Consider the following 25,578-nt stretch of genomic DNA (forward strand, 5'->3'; position numbering starts at 1 on the left):
AAGGATGCCAATCATTTATCCTTTTCTGAAACAGACACTTAGTTTAATAGGTACAGAGTCATGGAGGAGGGGAAATGTGTATTCAAAGCTATATGTTATTTGGTAAAGATGGTAAAATCTTATGATTCTTACTGATGTATGTGATTTTTTTTTTAATGATGTTCAAACCTGAATTGTGTATGTGATACTGCGAGCTGCCTTGGACAAAGGCGGATTGGAAATGTTTTTCAATAAATAAATATACGAGCAGGTGCCAAGAACACAACCTTTAGCCAGGCTGAATGTGCAAATCATTTTGGTTTTCTCAGCCCCTGGACGAGACCAGCCAGATGAGCGATCTCCCGGTGAAAGTGATTCACGTAGACAGTGGGAAGATTCTGACTGGTGCAGAAGCTCCCAAGGCTGGCCAGCTAGAGACCTGGCTGGAGATGAATCCAGGGTAAGACTCGGATGTTCTGCTTTGCCGCAGCTCCTCACAAGTGGTGCGACAGCCGCAGGGCCAAATTGATGGCAATCTTTTTCTCTTTGGCTCAGGTATGAGGTAGCACCAAGATCTGACAGCGAAGAAAGCGGCACGGAGGAGGAGGAAGAGGCAAGTAGCTTTGTAGAGCTGAAATCCTCAGTTGCTTGGAAGCTTCTTCGGTTCTTGTGTGTTGCTTAAAAACCCAGTTTGTTGTTTTTTATCAAAGTTCACTGAATATTCGATAAAAAGCAACAAAAAGGGACATATAATAACTTTGTAAAGATATGGGGGCCATTGGCAAAATATTCTTTTCTTTCTTAGTTGTATTTAGCACACTCAAGGGGGGAGTTGGGAATAATTTTCTAGGATATGTTATAATATGTTATATAACACGTGTATATTTCTATTTCGGTTGAAAATGAGATGAAGGGTGGGTGGTTGGGTGGGGGTTATTACATGACTAGATTTTTATGGGTTAGATATTATAGCGCTATAATGTATTTTTGTGCACTTGTTCAATTTGAAAATGAATAAAGATTTAAAAAAAAAAAAAAAAGTTCACTGAATATCTGGACTGAACATATTAGACCAACAAGCTGTTTCTTTCTGGACAGGAGGAAGAGGAGGAACAACCCCCCAACTCTTCGTCTTCCCTGCCTACAGAAGAGAAGAAAAAGATCCCCGACCCAGACAGCGACGAGGTGTCGGATATATACGCCAGACACATCATTGAGTAAGCCCTTCTTATTACCCAGCATTGGTCATCTCGTGCTTGTACGCACAGGCTTTTCAGTGCTTTTCCCTTTCACCAAAGAGAGGGAGCATCACAGCTTCAGTTTGATGTATCATATCTGACAGTTAAGTAAAGGATTCAGCACCTTTGAGGTGAATGTGACGTAGAGCCTTGGCTACTTGCACAAGCGAATAAGGGCCCAGTTCTCTAGCTAACAGCATGTCATGGTAGAGGCTTTACTCCGGCATCCTTAACTGCTTTGTCTGGTGTCCTCTTTTCCCTTTAGGCATGCCAAGCAGGACGTGGATGATGAGTACGGAGTCTCCCAAGCTGCCGCCCGGGGCCTACAGTCATATTATGCCGTGGCACATGCTGTCAGTGAAAGGGTGGACAAGCAGTCCACGCTGCTGGTGAATGGTTTCCTCAAGCAGTACCAGGTGAGGAGCATGGGAGAGGGTGGAGGACTTTGCCCCTACATATTACACGCCGTGCTCGTGTTATAAGGCCATTAGGAACATTGGCAAAGCCACTTACCTAGGTAAATAGCCTGGCTGTAAATTACTCTCGCTCAGTCTGGCTGAAGGCACACGAGAGTTTCCGTACTGCACATCATTTTAGCCAGATTGAGGAGGAGACATTCTCAGGGGTGTATTTGGCAGAATCGGAAAATAACAAGCAAGCATTTTCTGTTGATGTTTCACTTCTGGCTGGCCCAGTGATTCAGAAGGTTTCTGGTTGAGTTTATGGACTGGGTTTTCTATATCATCAGGCAATGCAAAACGTGGTAGCGAATCCGTTGCAGAGCTGGTGATTAGTACTGAGGAAGTATGGAAATGAAATTCTAGATTAGGTAACAGTAATCTTTTGCTTTTCTTGATGTAATTCTGCAGAATGTAATGGGGAAGAGCGACAGCTTGGAGCTGGCATGGCATTTTTTTGATGATGATTTCTCTTTCCATTTTTAGATTAAAGGGCTGGAATGGCTGGTCTCCCTCTATAATAATAACTTGAACGGGATCCTAGCAGACGAAATGGGGCTGGGGAAAACCATCCAGACCATTGCATTAATTACATACCTCATGGAACACAAACGTATCAACGGTCCCTTCCTCATCATAGTACCTCTCTCGTAAGTGTATGGGATTGGGGGAAGACACAGGGCCCCTGCCTTATTGTAGTAACTTATTGTGGCACAGTGGTTAGAGCTACAGCCTCGGCTCTCTAAGGTTGTGGGTTCAAACCCACGCTACCCTTGTGACCCTGGGCAAGTCACTTAATCCCCCACTGCCCCAGGTATGTCAGCTAAGACTATGGGAGTGTGCGGTGCAGTGGTTAGAGCTACAGCCTCGGCTCTCTGAGGTTGTGGGTTCAAACCCACGCTACCCTTGTGACCCTGGGCTACTCCTGTGACCCTGAAAGAACGGTATAGAAATTGAATGAATAATTGGGGAGTTGGAGTTCAAGACCTTTCCCTATACAGCTAAGGGAAAATGCTTCCACTGAAAGCTTCTCCCAATATTTGATAATGAGACAGGCCATTGGGCTATTGGTACCACCTCTTTTTCTTTATATTTCAGAACACTTTCAAATTGGGTTTACGAATTTGACAAGTGGGGCCCTTCAGTAGTGAAAGTCTCCTACAAGGTAAGCCAGTGAAATTGATTTTTGTGGTAGCTGAAATTATTCTGTGCGAGCGAAGATGGTTGAGTGTTTATGAGTATGTATTTTGAGGTGAAATTAGACTTACCATATTTTATATGCGTTACAACAAGGAAATTTTCATAACTTTAAAAAAATATGGGGACCATTGATTTCTTATTCTAGTGATCAGACATCTTAAGCACATGAATAGTTTATACTTGGATAGGGATGGGATATATGGGAGGATATTTATTCTTATTCTATAAGATTATATGATTGTAATTTCAAGTGTTTTGTAAAAATTGATTTAATATGTGTATCTTCACTTGATGTAAGAGATAAAAATGAATTGAGAATTATAAAAAAAAAAAAAAAAGACTTACCATATTTTTCGCTCCATAAGATGCACTTTTTTCCCCCAAAAAAGTGGGTGGAAATAAGGGTGCATCTTATGCAGCGAATATAACCAACCCGGGTACCTTTAAATCAAGGCCCACAGACGCCCGCCGTTCCTCCCGCCATCAGGTGCAGCACAGCTCCGTCAGTGTTAAAAGGAGCTGCGTTAAAATCGGAGCCCTGCCGCCACCGTAGCGCATTCCCTCTGCTGCGGTCCCGTACGTCAGAGGAGGGGCGAAACCGCGGCAGAGGGAACGTGCTACAGTGGCAACAGAGAAGGCTGTTTAGTTTCCGTTTTGTAATTATAATATGTCAGATTTGAAATTCCTGCCAGAGCTGGTGTTAGACAGGGAGGGGATGGGGGGCAGGGTGCAGAGCCTGGCAGGGAGTGAGGGGGGCTAGGTGCAGAGCCTGGTATATATTAGTACAGAATTTGGTTCAGAATGGTTTTTTTCTTGTTTGCCTCCTCTAAATGTAGGGTGCGTCTAATGGTCAGGTGCTTCTTATGGAGCGAAAAATACGGTACTTGCTAATTTTCTTTCTCTTAATCCCTCCAGACTAAGAATTCTTGACTTTGTTAGCTACTAGTAGGCTGTGTCATCCTCTTTAGAGTCAGTCTTTGACTAGCCAAGCAGAAAAGTAGTATCAAACCAGTAAAAAGAAGCCTCATTAAAAATTCTCCCAGCTAGCCCAGTGAACCAGATGCTGCTGCTTACGATAAGAACAATAAAACATTTTCTTTCTTATTTTTCCCATAAAAGTTAAAACAAAAAAAAATCATGAACATGCATATATCCCACATCTTCTCTTAGCATGTAGCATACGTATACTGAGTGTAACCATGGACGACTTCTGTGCCAATCTGGAGGGACCAAGAGAAAGAAAATGAGCAGGTAGATCTAATTTCACATTCACCAGCATCCCTCCAGACCGGCACAGATGAATGAGAAGTACCAAAGCAGTGACTATTAAGGGAGGGACCCAGCTAGGCCCGACTGCAGCCCCTGTGCCCCTGCACATCAACCCTATAATGACACAAAAAGGAATGCAGAGAGGACCACATCACCGCCTTATTGTCTAAATCAGGGCTGCCCAAGTCTGGTCCTCGAGATCGACTGGCAGGCCAGGTTTTGAGGATATCCACAATGAATATGCACGAGAGAGATTTGCATACCAAGAAGGCAGTGCAGGCAAATCTCTCTCATGCATATTCATTGCGGATATCCTGAAAACCTGGCCTGCCAGTAGATCTTGAGGACCGGACTTGGGCAGCCCTGGTCTAAATCCTATGCAAATGCTTACAACTATTCAGATCCTCGGATTTAAAGAAGGGACTGCGGGTCAGTCTCCTCCCCAAATGGCTTAAGCTGCACTCCAGGGAAAGCACAGATTTACTTACATCCTCCAGCTGGAGATTGACACTAAAGGGGATGGCACAGCCTATTAGTAGCTAACTTAAAGTCGGTCTCCACCCGCACGACCCATTCGTCGGTGCTGGTCTGGAGGGATGCTAGGGAAGTTGAGACTTTCCAATATATAAAGAGTTCAAATCCCAACCTGTTAAAATAGTAATGAGCCTCCTCTCAGTGATTTGTACTGGACTGGCAGAAAACCAAGTATAATAATAAAAAACCTGCTGAGCTTCCTGTTATCAAAACCTTCTCATCTTTCTCCTTTGCACTCAACCCTTTTAATAAAGAAACCCCAAAGATCTCCCTCTTAATCCAACTACAAGGATCCAGTGGTATTACAGTATAAAGAGGAACCAGTTGCAGGAACTTCTAGGTCCTCATTGCAACCTGCCACCCAGCTGGACTTGCAACCTGTCTGCCTGTTTATTAGAGCAGATTATTGCTGCTCAGTGCGTTCTTTGGTACAATCTTAATCGTAACTGCACTGCTCTTGTTTTTCTCTCTCAGGGGTCTCCTGCTGCACGAAGAGCTTTTGTACCTCAGCTTAGAAGTGGAAAGTTTAACGTTCTGCTCACTACTTATGAATATATTATTAAAGATAAGCACATACTTGCTAAGGTAGGCTGGAGCTCTGACACTGATAACCAATAGTTTGGGCAACTTCCTCCCTTTTCCTCCCACCTCCGCTGCTGCTCTGCCAGCTTCTCTCGTTCAACTGCTCTGTCAGCTCTTACCCTCCTTTTCCTGCTGTTCTGAGCTGTATCTGTCCCTCGACCCCCTCCCTCCTCCCCCCCCACACTTTCATCCCAATCTGTTTTGGTTCTAACACTTCAACTGCTAATTTCACTGGAGGGATTTGCAAACTACAGTTGTTCTATTGGCTGTTTTTTTTTTTTAATTGTTCTGTTTCTCCTTTACATCCCGTCAAGCTCCGTCTGTGCAGTTATTCAATAGTGAGTCCAGCTTTCTAACACTGAGACAGTGCCACTCTGTGTTTTGCTCAGTTGTGTGAGGGGGGGGGGGGGTATCGGTAGCATGGAATATTGCTACTCCTTGGGTTTTAGCCAGGTGCTAGTGAGCTGGATTGGCCACCGTGAGAACGTTCTACTGAGCTTGATGGATCATTGGTCTGACCCAGTAAGACTATTCTTATCTTATGTTCTTTTTTTATTTTTTTTTTAATTTCTTTATTCTTTTTCAAACTTACATCAAGTGCACAAAAAGAACAACATGAAATACTATCGTATAACACTTGAACATCATACATTATATTCTTAATATGTAAATTAATTAAAAACCCTCCCCCCTCCCATCTTTCTATACAATCATTAAAACTATCATATTCCTTCAAAATTTCAATTTTGCTACATCTTATCTTCCAATCCCCCCACCCCCCTATGTATATTATCAAAGAAAAATGATGCCTATTCACTACAAAAATCAACCATCGGCCTCCATATCTTTAAAAAAATTTTATAACTTCCTTTCTGTATTGCAATTGCTCTTTCCATCTTGTAAATATGACACAGGGAATTCCACCAAAACGTATAATTGAGATTACTATAATTTTTCCAGTTATTAGTAATATGTTGCATAGCAACATTAAAAGCTTATTGTTATGTGCTGATAATTGACTTTTTTTCCTCATAGACATACCGAACAGAACAGTATCGTATGATATTTCCACATGATTTTCCAATAAGCAATTTATTTGAGACCAAATTGAATTCCAAAAATTCCTAATGCAGGGGCAATAAAAAATTAGATGATCCAATGTCCCCACTTCTAGATTACAGTGCCAGCATCTATTAGATTTAGAGCTATCCAACTTTTGTAAACGAACTGGGGTCCAAAAAGCTCGATGTAATAAAAAGAACCAAGTTTGTCTCATAGATGCTGACACTGTACATCTCATTCTCCAAGACCAAATTTGTGGCCATTGAGAAGCAGAAATATGATGCTTAATCTCAATGCTCCAAATGTCTCTCAGACCAGTGTTTGGCTTTTTATTTAAAAATCCAGATAATAATTTATACCACTGTGCGGCTAGGTGTCCCATGAAATCAGCCTGGAAACATAGGAACTCCAAACTATATTGAGTATTAAGAGTTTTCCATTCAGGGAAATTATTTTTTATTTTTAATAATTCTTTATTCGTTTTCAAATTGAACAGCAAGTGCACAAAAGAATATATTATACAAATTATACCACAATACCACATTAATATCTACCACATAAAAATCTAGTGATGCAATAACCCCCCCCCAACCACCCACCCTTCATCACATTCAATAGAAATGTACACATATTTTTGGACCCCAGTTAGATTACATAAATTAAATAGTTCCTTGTCTAATAGATGCTGGCATTGTAATCTGGATGGAGGGACTTTGGATCATCTTTTGTATTACCGTCCCCATATCTTAGCCTTTTGGAACTCAATCTGGGATCAAATAAATTGTTTATTGGAAAATCACGTAGCGTTATCTTATGATACTGTGATATTTGGAATGTCCATGAGGAAAAAGAGTCAGATATCAGCGTGTAACAATAAACTTTTATTGATCATGACAGGAGTCGCCATCCAACATATTACTAATAACTGGAAAGATCACAGTAGACTTAATTTTAATTTCTGGTGGAATTCGTTGTGTCACTTATATAGAATGGAAAGATCACTGGCGGTACAGAATGGAAAGTATAAAAGTTTTATAAAACTATGGGAGCCATTAACATCTTTTTGTCATGATTAAATGTCATGTAACTATTAATTATATTATGTGTGATTCAATTGTTGTAAGAATGAAAAATTAATAAAAAAAATATTTAAAAAAAAATGCCATTTTTCTATTAATTATACACCACTTAGTGTTGAAAGAGGGGAAGGGTTTAATGGGAGGGTTTATGATCTTATAATGAATAATGGGCTTAGAGGGAGGGTGGAGGGAGGGTTGCATTTATATTTATAAGATACACTGATAAGATGTTTAAGTGGTTTAATTAATAGTGCTTATTATGAATTTTGTACACTTGATGTAAGTTTAAAAATGAATAAAGAATTTAAAAAAAAAAGAAATGTACACATATTATATACCATATTATAACATATTATTCCCTACTCCCCCACCCCCTTAGTGTGCTAAAAATGAAAAAGAAAAGGAGAAGAGAAGAATTGATGACTATTCACCACAATATTATGTTCTTATATGTACACAATTGTACACCCATGATAACTGAAAAGTTTGACACATGTTGCAAGAATCCGGTGCTTTGCTTCCTATGTCTAAAAGCAATAACCTATTCATTGCTGTTCTGATAAAAATGGAGAGGGGACGGAATGTGCAAACTTTGGGCTAAGAAAGGGCTCGTCTGTTTTTCTGGGTTTTCTCTCTTGCACAGATCCGTTGGAAGTACATGATTGTAGATGAAGGCCACCGGATGAAGAACCACCACTGTAAGCTTACCCAGGTCCTGAACACTCACTACGTGGCACCCAGGCGTCTGCTGCTAACGGGGACCCCACTACAGAACAAGCTGCCAGAGCTCTGGGCGCTGCTCAACTTCCTGCTGCCCACCATCTTCAAGAGCTGCAGCACGTTTGAGCAGTGGTTCAATGCCCCGTTTGCCATGACTGGAGAGAAGGTATTTTAGAGGCGTTTGTAGTAATGGCCTGGCCTTCTGGCACAGAATCGATGTAAAGGGATCAAGATTCTGTGATGTGTAAGAGCCACCGGATTGCCCTTCCAAAGCGTCCAGTGTCTTTTCTGTAGTTTGGCAATATATTAGATTTCTCTCGGAAGGTGTGCCCAGGGCACTTTTGGGGTTTTTTTTTGCTTTTTATACATGTTTATATACAGTAAAACCTTGGATTGCAAGTAACTTGGTTTGCAAGACAAGCAAAACATTTGATTAAATTTTAACTTGTCTTGCAATACGAGTACATACAGTATACATACATCACAACTGAGCCGATGGTTCTTCTCTCTCTGACGCTGCAGGAGTATAGTGACTGTTCTAAATGAACGAGGTCTTCCAATACAAGGACGTATAGTATTTTGTATTCAAGTTTTTGGGCTGTGGAACAAATCGTCTGAGTTTCCATTATTTCCTATGGGGAAATTCCGCTTTGAATTACAAGCATGCTTCTGGAACAAATTCTGCTCGCAAACCAAGGTTTTACTGTATTCAATTTTCTTTACCGTTCTCTCAGGGGAGCTCAGAGTGGTTTACATGAATTTATTCAGGTACTGGAGTATTTTTCCCACAATCTATTTAATATACCTGGGGGAGCAGCGTGGATTTGAACCCACAACCTGAGGCTGTAGCTGTAACCGTAACCACTGCACCACACTCTCCCCTCTGGGCCTAAGAAGAGCTGCTGCCTACCAAGTGACCGAATACCGTGTCACCTTTTGTATTTTTCTTGTAGAGAAAGTGGAGTGCCTGGGATCAAACATGTCTTTATAATGTCTGCGATTTACAATTGCCCTTCCCCGTTCTCAGGTGGATTTGAATGAAGAAGAAACAATCTTAATCATTCGGCGCCTTCACAAAGTGCTGCGGCCCTTTCTGCTGAGAAGGCTGAAGAAAGAGGTGGAGGCCCAGCTGCCAGAAAAGGTAAGAGAGAAAAGGAACGTGGGAGTAAAATTGTAGTAGATTAGAACCTAGCACTAGAGAATGACACGGTGACAAAATTCATCACCGTTCCCGTCCCCGTCCCCGCGGATAACCGCGGTAAACCATCTTCATGTCATTCTTTAAGGAGAGAGGGAAGAATCAGAGTATGAATGGCCACAACCACTGACCCTCAAGCTTTGCTTTGAAGAATGCTGGTGTAGAAGGACTGAGGTTGAAATAGACACTAGAAAATGACATGGGATTATTTCCCGCGGTTATCCACGGGGACGGGAACGGTGATGAATTTTGTCACCGTGTCATTCTCTACCTAGCACCCTTGAGATACACACAAAAGCTTTGAAAGTCCTGCAGGTATGTCTGCTTAACCTCTGTCACACACTCTGTCTTTTTAGCAGACAGAAAGTAAGCTCGTGAGCCATGCAGAAGCTCAAAGGAATGAGTGGTGGCACCAGTGGCTTCTAGACAAGATAGCATTAAAAAGCTGGGGGTTGGGGGAGCCCAGTCGTACTTCTCTTTCTCAGGGTGTTATGTGGCAGCCTCATGTCTATAACTGGACTCGAGCTAGTTTCCAAGACAGGCAGGGACCGTATTGAGATCCCACCACCACGGGCAAAACATCATGTCAGTGACTGGAGCAGAATCTGGTGCTGGGCTTACGGCTGGTTCCCTTTCTTTCTCAGGTGGAATACGTCATTAAATGTGACATGTCTGCGTTGCAGAGAGTGCTGTATCGACACATGCAGGCCAAGGGTGTTCTGCTTACCGACGGGTCAGAGAAGGACAAAAAGGTTTGTCAATAGGTGGCACGTGAGGCCTCGACAATTATTCTTCAACTCTAGGAGAGGCAGAGTTTGAGACCTCTTCCCCAGCACCCATTTCTGAAGTCTTCGGCCTCCTTTTAGATCCTGATCATCTTTTTTTTTTTTTATAATTCTTTATTCATTTTCATATTTTACATGAAGTGTACAAAATATTGAATTACATCAATTAAATACACAATATCACTTTTATATCTATTACATAATATTCTAATCATATTTTATCCCCTCTCCCACCCCCCTCCCTTCAAGTACTTTCCAATCACCTTATACATATTGTATACTATATTATAACATGTTGTGTAAAAATTATTTTCACTACCCCCCCCTCCATGTGTGCCACAAAGAAGACATTAAAAAGAAGAAGAGAAATCTTACTATTCATTCACTACAATATTTTGTCAATGGCCCCCATATTTTTATAAATTTAGGGTATGTCCCTCTGTATATAAATAGATGATAAAAATTATAAAATTATAAACAACTTTTAAAAAAGCATATGAAGATATAGAAGGATGATAGGGGTTGCTGGATTAGAGTGTATGAGATATAGGAAAAATAATACTACTTTATTAAATATATGTTTATGATAGAATTTTGTGGGATGAACTAAAATATTGGGGAAATGAATTTAAAGATTGGGGAGAAGATAAAGATGCATTAATGGAAGGTTAGGAATTAAATATGGTTAATGTTATCAAAGGTTAAATAACCGATAGAGAATGTAATGATTTTCTAGATCCTGATCATCTGAGGCTGTTTTCTCATTCACAAGCAGTTCCTTTCTTGATCCAATGAGCTTTTCAAAATGTCATACTTCCTCCCTCTAAACCTTCTTTATACTAAGTCCTGTAACCCTTCGTTGGAGTTCCTGTAAACGACTGTGGAGGGGATGCGGTATACAAACTTAAGGTTTAGTTTAGTTTAAAGGCTTTGCTTGTTACCGTGGAGCGAGTCCCCACCCCCACAGGCAGCGGGGCGGATGTATCTCCCTGACTTTAGCTTGCCTCCCATCCCCTCTGACTTTGCTGTCTGCCGATGCTTTCCCTGGGGGAGAAACAAGGTCTCAAGCCTCCTAAGACCAACACAAGTTTGTAAATATTGTGATTAAACGAGCAATAGCAGTACAAAGAGGGACATATACTAAATTTATAAAAATATGGGGGCCATTGGCAAAATATTGTAGTGATTAGTCATCACTTCTTCTCTTCTCCTTTTCGTTTTCTTTGTTTTAGCACACTAAAGGGGGAGGGAGTTGGAAATAATGTTACATATTAGGTTATGCTATGATAATATGTGTATATTTTGTTTATTTTATTGAAAATATGATGAAGGGTGGGTGGTAGGGGGGTTATTGATTTTACTAGATGTTTATATGGCAAATATCAAAGTGCTATTCTGGAATAATTTGTTGTAATATACTCTTTTGAGCACTTATAAAGATTTATTTAAAAAAAAAAAAATTTCCTTAATAATTGAAACTATAGGCAATATAAAACTAAGTGAATTCCCTCTTCTTAGAATTCTAAATTCTTTATTCAGTTTTAACTCTTGCAACAAGTGTACAAAATTCAATCAGATAATTCGTACAAATCACTTGACATTCTAACAATTATTGTCAAATGCAAATAAAAAAGACCCCTCCCCCACCCATCCCATTCATCAGGAATAAACCCATTAAATCACATAACATACCTCCCCATCCCCACATTTTTTTATTTTTTTTTTTTTTTCCATTATTTTTTATTTTCTAATTTTTCATAAAGTGTACATAATAATAAATTACAATTGATAAATGCATATTATCACTTTTATATCTAATACATTATATATCTGAATTTGATTTTCCCCCCTCACCCTCCCCCCTCCCTTTCATTACTTTAATATAATATTTTAATTTTCAAATTTTTATAAAAAGTATACAACATATTAGAATACAATTGATAAATATTCAATAACTTTTTTATATCTAATACAATATAATCTAAACAAATTTTGTCCCATTTCCCTCCCCCCACCCTTTTATTACCTTTTATTCATACGTTATATTTTGTATAAGATCCCCATCCCCACATTAAATATAGTCCTATGTAATAAAAAGGTGTCCAATCATTAGAATATGCAATCAATGGCCCCCAAATCTTTTTGAAACTATTATAATTTCCTTGCTGTATAGCAAATAAAGAATTTTTTTTAAAAAAAAGAATTCTAAATTCTCTCTTCTGTGCCATCTTACACCAATACAATTTCCTGTATTGTAATATGTAAATCGCTCTGCTTCTACCATAGAAATGTGGCACATAAAATGCATTAGCCTTTACCTCACTCTGTCGTGTAGTTCAGATTTACTGGAAGCCAAGCTGCAGCCAGTGCAAGAAAAGCAAAGTCTCAGGTGCCCTAATGCAACTTCTAGGTATTGTGGCATTCTGGCCCCTGGGATGGGTTGAAGCCTCTCCAGGCCACTCACAAGTGTTGTGTCTCCTCAGGGCAAAGGTGGGACTAAAACTCTGATGAACACCATCATGCAGTTGAGGAAGATCTGTAACCATCCGTACATGTTCCAGCAGATTGAGGTAAGAGCCCCTCTGGCCACGAGCAGCAAACTTTCCAATGCACAGACCTCCTCTGCCAGCAGGGGGAGACTGAGAACGCACTGAATTCTTACAGTCCCTCCTAGAATCATTCTAGTCTCAGTCTCCAGCAGATGGCGTGGTAAGCCTGTGCAAGGTCTGTTTTGTGTTTTTTTTTGTCTACCTCTGTTTCTGGTCGGACTGAGCTGGGTCCTGCGGGGTGTCACCCTCAGTTGGTCAAATCTCTCCCCCCATTTCCCCCACCTCCCCATATTTTTCTTTAGAAGAGCCTCAACTGTACGCCTTGCCGCGATCAAAGACTACAGTTTTGCACCTTTTTACGTTAAAACACACACACACACAAAAAAAAGTTCTCCCTGTGCCAGTTCCAATCAGCTGCTGGTTTCATTTTGCCTGCCTCTCGGTCAATATGCGCACTTCTAGAAAACAGAAGAAATTTGCAGTGTGTACCCGCTGAGGGCTTAATGCAGCCAGCCTTTGTTGTTTTTGCTCGCGGCCGGTAGGGGAACCCTCGCTAGCTTCTTTTCAATGTATGTTACTAATGCTGATCAGCCCTCCCGTTAGTTTGTGCGGTCGTAAGCTGCTTTTGAGAGGTGGCATCCCCAGGACTGGGTTTAGACAGCATTTCCCAATTCTGTTTGCATTATTTTAGCTGAAAAAGCAGACCCAAATATCTAATTATCCATGGCAAGTTTTAGACCAAAACTACAGCTTAAAAGCAACCATGGACTTTCCCAAGGCAAATAGTTTGAAAATTGTGAATTGTGCCATTTCCTGGGACGCCCCTATGATGATCTTGTTTCTGAAGGTGAACCTGCTGGTGACTCTCAGCGTGTGAAGCTTCTCATCTGTGTGCCTTTTCTTTTTCTCTGTTTTAGGAATCCTTCTCGGAGCATTTAGGATTCACAGGTGGAATTGTGCAGGGGTGAGTGGAAGAGATGGGAGTAGTGTACGTTGCCAGTCCTTGGGTGGGGAGTAATGAAGTGTGTCTGGCTTAGTTAACGTGTGTTCTTTAGCACCTCTCCAGATCGGCACAGTTCACTGATGGGTAATAGCTCACCACGACCAGCAGGTGGAGACTGTGCTGGTCTGGAGAGTTTAAAAGAAAGAAAATTAGCAGGTAAGAACCTAATTTCTCCTTATATGCCCATTGGGGCAAAATGTCTTTTTGATGATGAGGATGAAGTGCTTGGCTTCAGGTACTAGCGCTCTGTACATGCTGATGTCTCATCTCAAGTATTGCTGCTGTATTTATGCTGGACAGTAGCGAAGTATGTCTGGCTCCAGATGCAGTCTGCACTTGTTCTTTTATGCTTTTTCTCTTTTGCTTTCTCCATGAATCAGACTAGACTTGTACCGAGCCTCCGGCAAATTTGAGCTCCTCGATCGAATTCTTCCAAAGTTACGTGCAACCAACCACAAGGTGCTTCTTTTCTGCCAAATGACGGCACTCATGACGATCATGGAGGATTATTTTGCTTATCGTGGTTTCAAATACCTCCGGCTCGATGGTAGGTGGAACCTCGCCTAGGAACCAGGGCCTAGCAAGTTAATGCCATCCCCCACGCTGTGTGTGGCTGCAACAGGATCAGCCTTAAGATGGGGGGAGGGGGGACGTCATGTGGCACAGTGGTTAAAGCTACAGCCTCAGCACCCTGAGGTTGTGGGTTCAAACCCACACTGCTCCTTGTGACCCTGGGCAAGTTACTTAATCCCCTCATTGCCCCAGGTACATTAGATAGATTGTGAGCCCACTGGGACAGACAGGGGAAAATTCTTGAGTACCTGAATAAATTAATGTAAACCATTCTGAGCTCCCCTAGGAGAACGGTATTGAATAAATAGTATGAAACATTTTAGCCTCTGGTAACCGGAGCTGAGATTGTGATGTCATAATGCCTCATTCCACCAATAAGAGCCAACCTCATCAGTGATGTCATAATGGCTTGATTGTCCTAGACTTGGCTCCCTTTTATTACATTTTGATTTCTAGTGGTTAAAACTACAGCCTCAGTACCCTGAGGTTGTGGGTTCAACCCCACGCTGCCCCTTGTGACTCTGGGCAAGTCACTTAATCCCCCCATTGCCCCAGGTACATTAGATAGATTGGGAGCCCATTGGAACAGACAGGGAAAAATGCTTGAGTAGCTGAATAAATTCATGTAAACAGTTCTGAGTTCCCTTGGGAGAACAGTATAGAAAATTGAATAAAGAGTGTGAAAAGTTTCAGCCTCTGATAACCAGAGCTGGTATTGTGACATCATAATGCCTCATTCCACCAATAAGAGCCAACCTCATCAGTGATGTCACAATTGCTGGATTGGCCTTTACTTGGGTCTCTTCTAATATGTTTTGATTTCTAGAGTGGTGCAGTGGTTAAAACTACAGCCTCAGCACCCTGAAGTTGTGGGTTCAACCCCATGCTGCCCCTTGTGACCCTGGGCAAGTCACTTAATCTCCCCATTGCCCCAGGTACATTAGATAGATTGGGAGCCCACCGGGACAGACAGGGAAAAATGCTTGAGTACCTGAATAAATTCATGTAAACCATTCTGATCTCCTGGCAGAACGGTATAGAATATTGAATAAATAAATAAATAACATCTCTGACCCCTTTCCAATCTGTGGTGTTTTGTGCAGGTACCACAAAAGCAGAAGATCGTGGCATGCTGCTGAAAACGTTCAACGAGGTGGGATCGGAGTACTTTATCTTTCTGCTGAGCACCCGAGCTGGGGGGCTGGGCTTAAATCTCCAGTCTGCCGACACTGTCATCATTTTTGACAGCGATTGGAACCCACATCAGGTTAGCAAACCCACATCATTCTTGCAGAAGGGAAGGATGGGGGAGAGAATATCGATATGTATTTCATTTTGTTATTGTGTTTGAAGCTATGTTCTAGTGGTTTTATTTTATGCTGGTTGCAGCCTTTGTTGGGCCTGGTATTTGTAATGCCAGCAATAAATATTCACATATGAATGTGGCATCCACTAACAGCAGGTCAGCAATTTCAGGTTTGAGATCTTTCAGTACCCTGAGATATATACCATCCAATCCAGGTGATTTATCACTTTTTAACTTGTCAGCTTGGCTTAGTAAGAACATAAGAAGTTGCCTCTGCTGAGTCAGACCAGAGGTCCATCTCGCCCAGCGATCCGATCTCGCGGCGGCCCATCAGGCCCACTGCCTGAACAGTGGTCTCTGACTAATTTTACAAATTACCTCTAATCCTATCCCTATAACCTTACCTCTACTCCTATCTGTACCCCTCAATCCCTTTGTCCTCCAGGTACCTGTCCAGACCTTCTTTGAAGCCCTGTAGCGTGCTTCTGCTTATCACATCCTCCGGTAGCGCGTTCCATGTATCCACTACTCTCTGGGTGAAAAAGAACTTCCTGGCATTTGTTCTAAACCTTTCCCCTCTCAATTTCTCCGAGTGCCCCCTTGTACTTGTGGTACATCTTCCAGATTCTCTGAGATTTCTTTTAGTTCCTTCAAATCATCCTTGAAAACCATTTCTGGTTCAGGTAGATCTCTTATACCTTCTTCTATAAAGACTGAAGCAAAGAATTTATTCAGTGTCTCCGCTATGGCCTTATCTTCTCTGAGCTCCCCTTTTGCTCCTTGATCGTCCAGCAGTCCCATGGATTCCCTCGCAGGTTTTTTGCTCTGATATGTATCTTTATTTTTTTTCAAATTCTTTATTCATTTTTCCATCTTACATCAAGAATACAATATTACTTCATTTAAACCTTGTAAACATTACTTGTATTTCTTTTAACATCATCTTAAAAACATACATTTATACCCTCCCTTGCCACCCTTCCCACAGATCAAATCAAAAATATCATATAAAGATTATCAATTAAATGAACCTTAATATAACTTTATACCCTCCCCCTATGTATAAGTGTACTTTCAATGATATATATCTTATAAAAAATTGCTACTCTGAGTTTTTGACACTGTGGCAAATTTCTCTTCATATTGCTTCTTAGCTTTCTTTCTTTGCATCTAACTTGCCAGTGCTTGTGACTCTCCTTATTTTCTTCATTCGGATCCTTTTTCCATTCTTTAAAGGATGTTTTTTGACTCTTAATATCTTCTTTCACTTCACCTTTTAACCATGCTGGCTCTCGTTTTCTCTTCTTTCCACCTTTGTTAATACGTGGAATACATCTGGTCTGGGCTTCCATGATGGTATTTTTAAATAACATCCACGCCTGGTTTACATCCTAACCTTTGCAACTGATCCTTTTAGCTTCTTTTTAACCCTTTTCCTCATTTTATCCTAGTTGCTCTTTCAAAAATTCCTTGTATAGAGGCTGGAAGCTTGTTTCCAGCAAAGGTGTGCACCTACACTGTATGACATCAATTTTTTTTTTCTATAGGACCTGCAGGCCCAAGATCGGGCTCATCGCATTGGCCAGCAGAATGAGGTGCGCGTGCTGCGACTCTGCACTGTGAACAGCGTGGAGGAAAAGATCCTTGCCGCTGCCAAATACAAGCTGAACGTGGATCAGAAGGTCATCCAGGCTGGCATGTTTGACCAGAAATCCTCCAGCCACGAGAGACGAGCATTCCTACAGGCCATCCTGGAGCATGAAGAGCAGGACGAGGTGAGCAGAGAAGACTCCTGGATTCCTGCTGGAGTTGGGGGCTGCAAGAACCTCAAGGGAGTGTGAAGTAGTGGTTGGAACTCCAGCCTCAGCGCCCTGAGGTTGTGGGTTCAAAGCCCACGTTGCTCCTTGTGGCCCTAGGCAAGTCACTTAATCCTTCACTGCCCCGGGTACATTAGATGAGACTGTGAATCCACCGGGACGGAAAGAGAAAATGCTTGGGTACCTGATTTGGAACCTATTCTGAGCTCCTTTGAGATGACAGGCTAAAAAAAAAAAATCAAATAAAGAAATGAGGATTGCTATGTTGCTGCATAGGTAGGGAGGGGTGGTGGAGTTATTTGGATTGCTTTGATGGGTGAGGATGGAGCGGAGGATTCTCAGATCCAGTCTTGATGACTGTTAAATAGCTCATGCAGTGTATCCCAGTAGCTGCAGTTCAGTGGTTAGAAATTGTGTGAGCTTTATTTTTTTTTTTTTTTTTAACGTTCTTTATTCATTTTCAAATTGAACAGCAAGTGCACAAAAGAATATTCTATACAAGTTATTTCACAATAGCACATTAATCTCTACCACATAATATTCTAGTGATATAATAACCCCCCCCTTATCCCATTTTCAGTAAGAATAAACACACATATTATATAGCATATTTTAACTTTCAGAGTATTAAGTGACAGATTGGGTAAAGGCTGTATAGTAAGGATGAAAGTACTTTATTCAAGATAATTTATTATTAGGGTTTATTATTTTATTTCATCAAGTTAAACTTCAAAATATATACAATTATACATATTATATAATAGAGAATGTTTATAATAGATTACACTGAATAATATTGTAAATGAATTAAAGGGGATAGGAATTATTTTATCTGAGAATATAATGATTATTTAATGTTTATTGTTATGAAATTAAATGTTTAGTAATATAATGAGAATTTGATTAATTAAGAAGGTTTTTTTTTCTTCTTTTTTAAATATTTCTTCTTTTTCATTTCTTACATCAAGTGAAAAAATACATATTAAATACAATTATTTCATAACACTTGAATTACATTCAATTACTCTTATATCATAAAGTAAATATCCCCTTTTTTTTATCAGTATTCCTACATCCAAATATAATAAATTGAATTACCCTCCCTACCCCCCTATATATTCTATCCATGTGCTAAGATATCTGATCATTAGATCATTAAATTACACATTTTGGTGGAATTCAGTTTGCCATATATATAAAATGGAAAAAACGATTGCGTTACAACAGGGGAATATTCATAATTTTAAAAAAATATGGGGACCATTGGCTAGTTTCTTTAAGAAGGTTAACTGGATGAAAGTAATTTATTTGAGATAATTTATTATTAGGGTTCAATATTTTATTGCATCAAGTTAAACTTCAAAATATATAAAATTATACATATTATTGAAATTAAGATGATTGTTTTATCTATATATTATATAATTGTGTGAGCTAAAGCTATATATTATATAATTGTGTATTTTGCACATGGTGTATTTCTGCTGCTTCGGTTTTCTCATCCCTACCAGAAGAATGAGGCTTTGTATTTTACAGGAAGAAGATGAAGTTCCAGATGATGAGACAGTAAATCAGATGATTGCCAGACACGAGGAGGAGTTTGATCTCTTTATGGTGAGCCTTGGGTCTGTTTTACATCACTTTCTAAGCAGAGTAGCTCAGTGGCGTAGTGATGGGGGGGCCATAGGCATCTCTTCTCCCCCATTCTCTTCCATATCACCAGCAGTGAACAGGGTCTCCCCTTCCTCCCACTTCTTGTACTGGCCTAGGCCTTCCTTCTGACATCACTTCTTGTTTGTGGAACTAGGCAGGCTTGGTCAGCATAAGCAGTGGGTAGGTGGAGGGGGTGCTGGGTGCCAGCTTCCCTCGCTATGCCACAGGGATAGTAGATGGTGCTAAACTCTGACGGGGTCAGTATCAGATTCTCATATCTCCAGAACTCTTTTGACGCAGCGCATGGATCTGGACCGCAGGCGTGAGGAAGCTCGGAATCCTAAGCGTAAGCCACGGCTGATCGAAGAGGATGAATTACCCTCCTGGATTATCAAGGATGACGCGGAGGTGGAGAGGCTGACGTGTGAGGAAGAGGAAGAGAAGATGTTTGGCCGTGGCTCTCGGCACCGCAAGGAAGTGGACTACAGTGACTCACTGACCGAGAAACAGTGGCTGAAGGTAGTGTCTGCCAAAGAACCAGTTACACTCGCGTCCACAGATTACTAGGCCTTCCTTTACTTTGACACCAATGTTTATAAGACTGAAAGAAGAAAGCATGGGGAGGGTAATTGTCTGAATAGTTACACATTTTGTCTGTGAAAAAAAAAAAGAGATCAAACCAGCACAGCAGCTAGTGTGGGATTCTTTTTTTAAAAAAAATCTTTATTCTTAATAATAAGAATCAATGTGTAATAACAAACTTTTATTGATTTTGACTGGAGTTGCCATCCAACATATTACTAAGAACATAAGAAGTTGCCCCCGCTGAGTCAGACCAGAGGTCTATCCTGCTCAGCGGTCCGCTCCCACGGCGGCCCATCAGGCCTAGTGCCTGAACAGTGGTCCCTGATTAATTTTGTAACTTACCTCTAATCCCATCCCTATAATCTACCTCTACTCTTATCTGTACCCCTCAATCCCTTTGTCTTCCAAGTACCTATCCAAAGCTTCTTTGAACCCCTGTAGCGTAGGAAAGATCATAGTAGGCTCAATTTTAAGTTTTGGTGGAATTCAGTATGTCACATATATAGAATGGAAAGATCAATAGCGATACAGAATGGAAATGATAAAAATTTTATTAAAATTTGGGAGCCATTAACGTCCTTTTGTCATGATTGATGCCATTTTTCTAATATTTTTCTATTAATTATGTAAGATTTAGGGTTGGGTGGGGGGGGTTTCCATTATACGAAAATAAAATAAGTAGAGGGATTCGAGGGTGGGAGGGGGAGGGTTATATTTATAACTAGCTGATGCCCCGGCGTTGCACGGGTATTTAATTATAGCAATAACACTGTAAATGGATTCAAATAAAGATACTTTATAGTGGTGAATGAATGCAAGTCTCACTGGAATTAGCAATCTCTTAAACTGAAAAGGAAGATCTGTTGGAATAAGTGGCATCCAAAAGTTTCAGTATTGATTTAAACAAATCAATATGTGGAAACTCAGGTTGAAAAGAAACTCCATGCAGTTTTTTCCCGGTTCAGAATGGAACCTGTGTTCCTAGTTCAGCATATGTGAGTACTCATGTAATGTAATAACATTATGAACTGGGGTGCATGAAGGAAACAGTTACAAACACAGTTAGAACATACAAACTCTATATGTATAGTGTCCGTGGTAGAATAGAAAAGATGTCCCTAGTGGTTATAGTGTCATAGAAAGTGTTTTATAGTTGGAATTACTGTGAGAATGGCAGCTTTTTACATCCTTTCCATTGACATGAATGGGTGAAATATGATTTTCTGTTTGTAGCTCTGCCCATGTGTGCAGGTGGGCCGCGAGACCCCCAGAACATATCACCCCAGGTAGTGAGGGATCTGCAAACCAAGTTTCGTTCAAATTGGTCAAGCCGTTTTTGAATTACTGTGAGAATGGCAGCTTTTTACATTTTTTCCATTGACATGAATGGGTGAAATCTGATTTTATGTTTGTAGCTCCGCCCACGTGTGCAGGTGGGCCGCGAGACCCCCAGAACATATCACCCCAGGTAGTGAGGGATCTGCATACCAAGTTTCGTTCAAATCGGTCAAGCCGTTTTTGCGTGATCGCGACACATACATACATACATACCTCCGATTTTATATATATAGATTATAAGATATAATGATAAGATACACAAGTGCTTAGATTTATGTTTATTTATTATAAATTTTTGTACACTTGATGAAAGTTTTAAAATGAATAAAGAATTTTAAAAAAAAAAATCTTTATTCCTTTTCATATCTTACAAGAAGTGTATAATATTCAATCAAAAATTTTTTTTTACAAATCACTTGACATTCTTACTTATAATCATCAAAGCATAAAAAGAATCCCTTCCCACCCATCCCATCCACCTTTTTATTATATAAGGATATAAGTAGGGTGGGATTGGGATATATGATATTTGTTTTAATTGGTTTAGTGTAGGATTCTTGAAGGTCTTTCAGTTTCATTACTGCCCCCTATAGGCCATCGAGGAGGGCACGCTGGAAGAGATTGAGGAGGAGGTACGGCAGAAAAAGTCTTCCCGGAAGCGCAAGCGAGACTTTGACCCCAGCTGCTCCACCCCGACCACCAGCACCCGCAGCCGTGACAAGGATGAGGACAAAAAACAGAAGAAACGTGGCCGTCCTCCTGCCGAGAAACTGTCCCCTAACCCGCCCAACCTCACCAAGAAGATGAAAAAGATAGTCGATGCTGTGATCAAATATAAAGAGAGGTGGGTATGGCGAGGAAGCTTCCTGCTCAGGATGTGACGTTCATTTGGTTCAGGGGTCAGGCCTTTTATTTTTTTTTTTATATACCACTTATAGTCTAAGTGTTTACATTCAGGTACTCAAGCATTTTTCTTGTCTGTCCTGGTGGGCTCACAATCTTTCTAATATACCTGGGACAATGGAGGATTAAGTGACTTGCCCAAGGTCACAGGGAGCAGTGTGGGATTTGAACCCACAACCTCAGGGTACTGAGGCTGTAGTTTTAACTGATGCGCCACACGCCCTCCTGTAGCTCAAGGTGAGTCACGTTCAGGTAGAGTAGAGCTTAATGGAAGGCGACTTTTTCTCAAGGTCACAGGGAGTGTCACCTTCCACTTTAATCTGGTGTTCTTCTTCCATCTTGCAGCAGCAGCGGGCGGCAGCTCAGTGAAGTCTTCATCCAGCTGCCGTCTCGGAAGGAACTGCCAGAATATTATGAGCTGATCCGTAAGCCTGTGGACTTCAAAAAGATCAAGGTGAGTCACGTGAAGCTGCACCGAGTGCTAGGCCGTAGTCATAGATGGTCCCCTTGAGAACCAGAGCACTGTCTGGAGCTAGCTTATTACCAGTTCAGATGTGCCTACACTATATGAGATTCATCCTTTCCTAGGGCTCAGCCTAGTGATGGGGGGGGGGGGGAGGTGAAGATTGCCTGGCACTGCAGCGTTTTATTGGTATTACATGAGAGGTTATTTGTCAAGCTTTCTCTGAGCTAGGAATGTCCTGTGGAGACAGGCATAGTGGGAAAGCTGTGATCATTGTTCCTCTCCTCAGGAGCGGATTCGCAATCACAAGTATCGGAGCCTCAATGACCTGGAGAAGGATGTCATGCTGCTCTGTCAGAATGCCCAGACTTTTAACCTAGAGGGCTCGCTGGTAAGTTACTGTGACTTACGTAATCAATAAGGACAGGGTTCTTGAAAAGCCGCTGAAAATTAGCGGCTGGAGGGCGCCTACACCGCACCTACCGGTGTCAATTGGTTCTATGGGGCGCCATTAAAAACCAATTAAAACCTCGTCAAAACAAAAAATTAGATGGCGCAAGGCGGCCTCCAGGACCGGCGCCTAAGACGTCAAAGCCCAGAAGTGGGTGTGTTTAGGGGCGGCATCGGACTTCGGGTCACTAGCCATGATTCTGAAGGACCCTAGGGTCCTTGCTAGGCAGCAGTCTCCCCAATTCTGAAAGTGGTGCCTGGCTGTGACTTGACACACGGCAGGCGCTGCTTACAGAACCAGCCTCTTAAGTCTCCATTAAATACAGGGCACTGGAGTATTTAGTTAAGGAGAGGAAGGGCAGCAAGGGAAAGGAGCTGTCACTTTGGAGATATCCCTCTCTCACCTAGTGTCACTTGCTTTAACTTTAGATCTACGAAGACTCCATAGTGCTTCAATCCGTCTTCACCAGCGTACGGCAGAAGATTGAAAAGGAGGAGGAAAGTGATGGGGAGGAGAGCGAGGAAGAGGAGGAGCTGGAAGAGGAAGGTTCTGAGTCAGAATGTGAGTCTCAGGCCTGGAAGAGGGCAGAATGTGCTGCTTTTGTGGTACAAGTCATCAGACTGTGCTTGCAGGTAGCTGGGGGTTGAAACACAGGAATTTCACAGCAAAAGATGAGGTTTTCAAACAGATATTTTTTTCTTTTGCTCTTGCTTTCTGACCTTTTTGGCTTTGTTGTGGAGGAGAGTGGCTGTAATGCCTCTTTGCGACTCCTTCTCTATGCAGCTCGCTCTGTGAAAGTGAAGATCAAGCTGAGCAGGAAGGAGAAGGGAGCGGAGCGTTTGAAGGGGCGCAGGCGCACCAGTCGAGGGTCCCGAGCCAAGCCAGTGGTCAGTGACGATGACAGTGAGGAAGAGCATGAGGAGGTAACCATAATGCTTCGAAAGCATCCAATTAATCCAAAAGGTTTAAGAAACTGGCAGGTTTTTTATGTACAATGAGAAGAGAGCACGTAGACCTGGACAGTGTATCCAAAGGGAGGTTTATAAAGTATCAAGAAAGTGGTAAAATGAAGGAAAAGGATCATACAATCTCTATAGGCTTCAATGTGGATCCCCAAAACCTTCAAATTAATTGGATATACTTCTACCAATCATAAAGTACTATTAAATTCACTCTTATTTTGTGAATTTTTGTTAGTTTTTCTTTTACTGATTCTCTCCCCTAGAGTGCATATATATATATATATCACCACAGGCTAACTTGTAAAAGAGCATTAGTGTTCATCGAAACTTATCTAAGTGTCAGGTATTAAACAAAACACTTCTCTTGCTGCAAATGCAAAGAGATTTTTCTTCTCTTGCTGTAAATTAGTGGTCTCAAACTCATGGCCGCCAGGTACAATTTTGAGACCCTGGGTATGTTTATCATAATCACAAAAGTACAATACAGTGGTACCTCGGTTTACAAGTGCACCGGTTTGCGAGTGTTTTGCAAGACGAGCAAAACATTCGCAAAATCGGCGCCTCGGAAACCGAGCGCGCTTCGATTTGCGAGCGCCCCCCCTGCGAACTGGCACCCTCCCCCCCGCGATCCAGCACCCCCCCGCCGCCATCGGGCACCCCCCGCCGCGACCTGAGGTATATAAACCCAAGGTTTAGTTTAGTTTAGTCCCCCCAATCCTCTTCTTACTTTTCTGTAGCCTCCGCAGCGGCACCGGCACCAGCATGTCCTGTGCGTGGTGCCGGTGCCTGAAGATCTGCTTCCTGTGCAAGGCCTGAGAGTTCACGTCGAACGTGAACTCTCAAGGCCCAGCACAGGAAGCAGATCTTCAGGCACCGGCACCACGCACAGGACATGCTGGTGCCGGTGCTACTGCTGAGGCTACAGAAAAGTAAGAAGAGGGTTCGGGTGGGTTGGGGGGACCTCAGGTCACGGCGGGGGGTGCTGGATCGCGGGGGGGGGGGGGGAGGGTGCCGGTTCACGGGGGGGGGGCCTTCGGGGGGAGCAATGCCGGTTCTCGTGGGGGGGGGGAAGGTGGGGGGTGGAAACATATCAAACCAAGTTTCCCTTACTTCCTATGGGGAAGCTTGCTTTGATATACGAGCATTTTGAATTACGAGCATGCTCCTGGAACGGATTATGCTCGTAATCCAAGGTACCACTGTATTATTATTAAGACTTAGCCAAAAGGAAAGATTTATTAACTATAAAGAGTTTTAACTCATGCAAAATTGTCATTTCTTTAATAAGACATGAACTCTTTTTTTCTGAGGCCCTCCAAGTACCTCCAAATCCCAAATGTGGCCCTGCAAAGGGTTGGAGTTGGAGACCACTGCTGTAAATAATCAGATTTTCATGCACACAGCTGTATTACAGTATATACAATTTTATGATGTCAGGTGTTATGTAGTCCGCTGGTTTTAAAAAAGGTTTGGACAAATCCCTGGAGATTGATAACATGCTTATGACCTGGTCTGATCCTTCACACTGCCTTTCCTCCCTCTGCAGGAGCGCTCAGGAAGCGGCAGTGAGGAGGACTGAGCCATAGCCAGTAACATTCCAGTGGTCTCTGCACAGACTGGAGCCGCTAGGCTCGACTAGACTCTCTCAACGGGTAGAAGCAGACTTCCAAAAGACAAACTCTTCCAGTGAGCCTGCTGCAGAGGGAGACAGAGGACCTGGGTGCAGTCTGGACATTAAGATGGACGCAAGAATTATTACTTGGGGAACAATACTTGACTCTGTGGTACTGTTTCAGTATTGAATCACTGTAGTTTCTGATCCCCGGGACGCAGGCCTGTAGCAGCTGCAAGCCCGTTTAGTACTGTATTTT

The 25,578-nt window shown here is 41.8% G+C and overlaps 1 protein-coding gene across 3 annotated transcripts in view; it reads left to right on the forward strand.

The window, feature by feature from the left end:
- The window catches only part of SMARCA4 (SWI/SNF related, matrix associated, actin dependent regulator of chromatin, subfamily a, member 4), a 49,697-nt gene extending 24,324 nt beyond the window's left edge, over positions 1-25,373 (forward strand). For 2 of the 3 annotated variants that reach the window (XM_033925083.1, XM_033925084.1), the window contains 23 exons: positions 309-439; positions 535-592; positions 1,078-1,196; positions 1,483-1,633; positions 2,162-2,325; positions 2,774-2,840; positions 5,153-5,263; positions 8,045-8,287; positions 9,149-9,262; positions 9,964-10,071; positions 12,588-12,674; positions 13,571-13,617; positions 14,037-14,203; positions 15,333-15,496; positions 17,083-17,310; positions 18,889-18,966; positions 19,306-19,524; positions 21,522-21,772; positions 22,177-22,285; positions 22,584-22,685; positions 23,174-23,306; positions 23,529-23,668; positions 25,254-25,373. In XM_033925083.1, the coding sequence (XP_033780974.1) occupies positions 309-439; positions 535-592; positions 1,078-1,196; positions 1,483-1,633; positions 2,162-2,325; positions 2,774-2,840; positions 5,153-5,263; positions 8,045-8,287; positions 9,149-9,262; positions 9,964-10,071; positions 12,588-12,674; positions 13,571-13,617; positions 14,037-14,203; positions 15,333-15,496; positions 17,083-17,310; positions 18,889-18,966; positions 19,306-19,524; positions 21,522-21,772; positions 22,177-22,285; positions 22,584-22,685; positions 23,174-23,306; positions 23,529-23,668; positions 25,254-25,286 (3,024 nt within the window). In that variant the 3' untranslated portion in view covers positions 25,287-25,373. Of the gene's footprint in view, positions 1-308; positions 440-534; positions 593-1,077; positions 1,197-1,482; positions 1,634-2,161; positions 2,326-2,773; positions 2,841-5,152; positions 5,264-8,044; positions 8,288-9,148; positions 9,263-9,963; positions 10,072-12,587; positions 12,675-13,570; positions 13,618-14,036; positions 14,204-15,332; positions 15,497-17,082; positions 17,311-18,888; positions 18,967-19,305; positions 19,525-21,521; positions 21,773-22,176; positions 22,286-22,583; positions 22,686-23,173; positions 23,378-23,528; positions 23,669-25,253 lie in introns of those variants that run through there. The other variant, XM_033925085.1, reaches the window with a different exon arrangement.
- The last annotated feature ends 205 nt before the right edge of the window (positions 25,374-25,578 follow it).

The sequence above is a fragment of the Geotrypetes seraphini genome, chromosome 16, assembly GCF_902459505.1.
Source record: "Geotrypetes seraphini chromosome 16, aGeoSer1.1, whole genome shotgun sequence".
NCBI classification, from domain to species: Eukaryota; Metazoa; Chordata; class Amphibia; order Gymnophiona; family Dermophiidae; genus Geotrypetes; species Geotrypetes seraphini.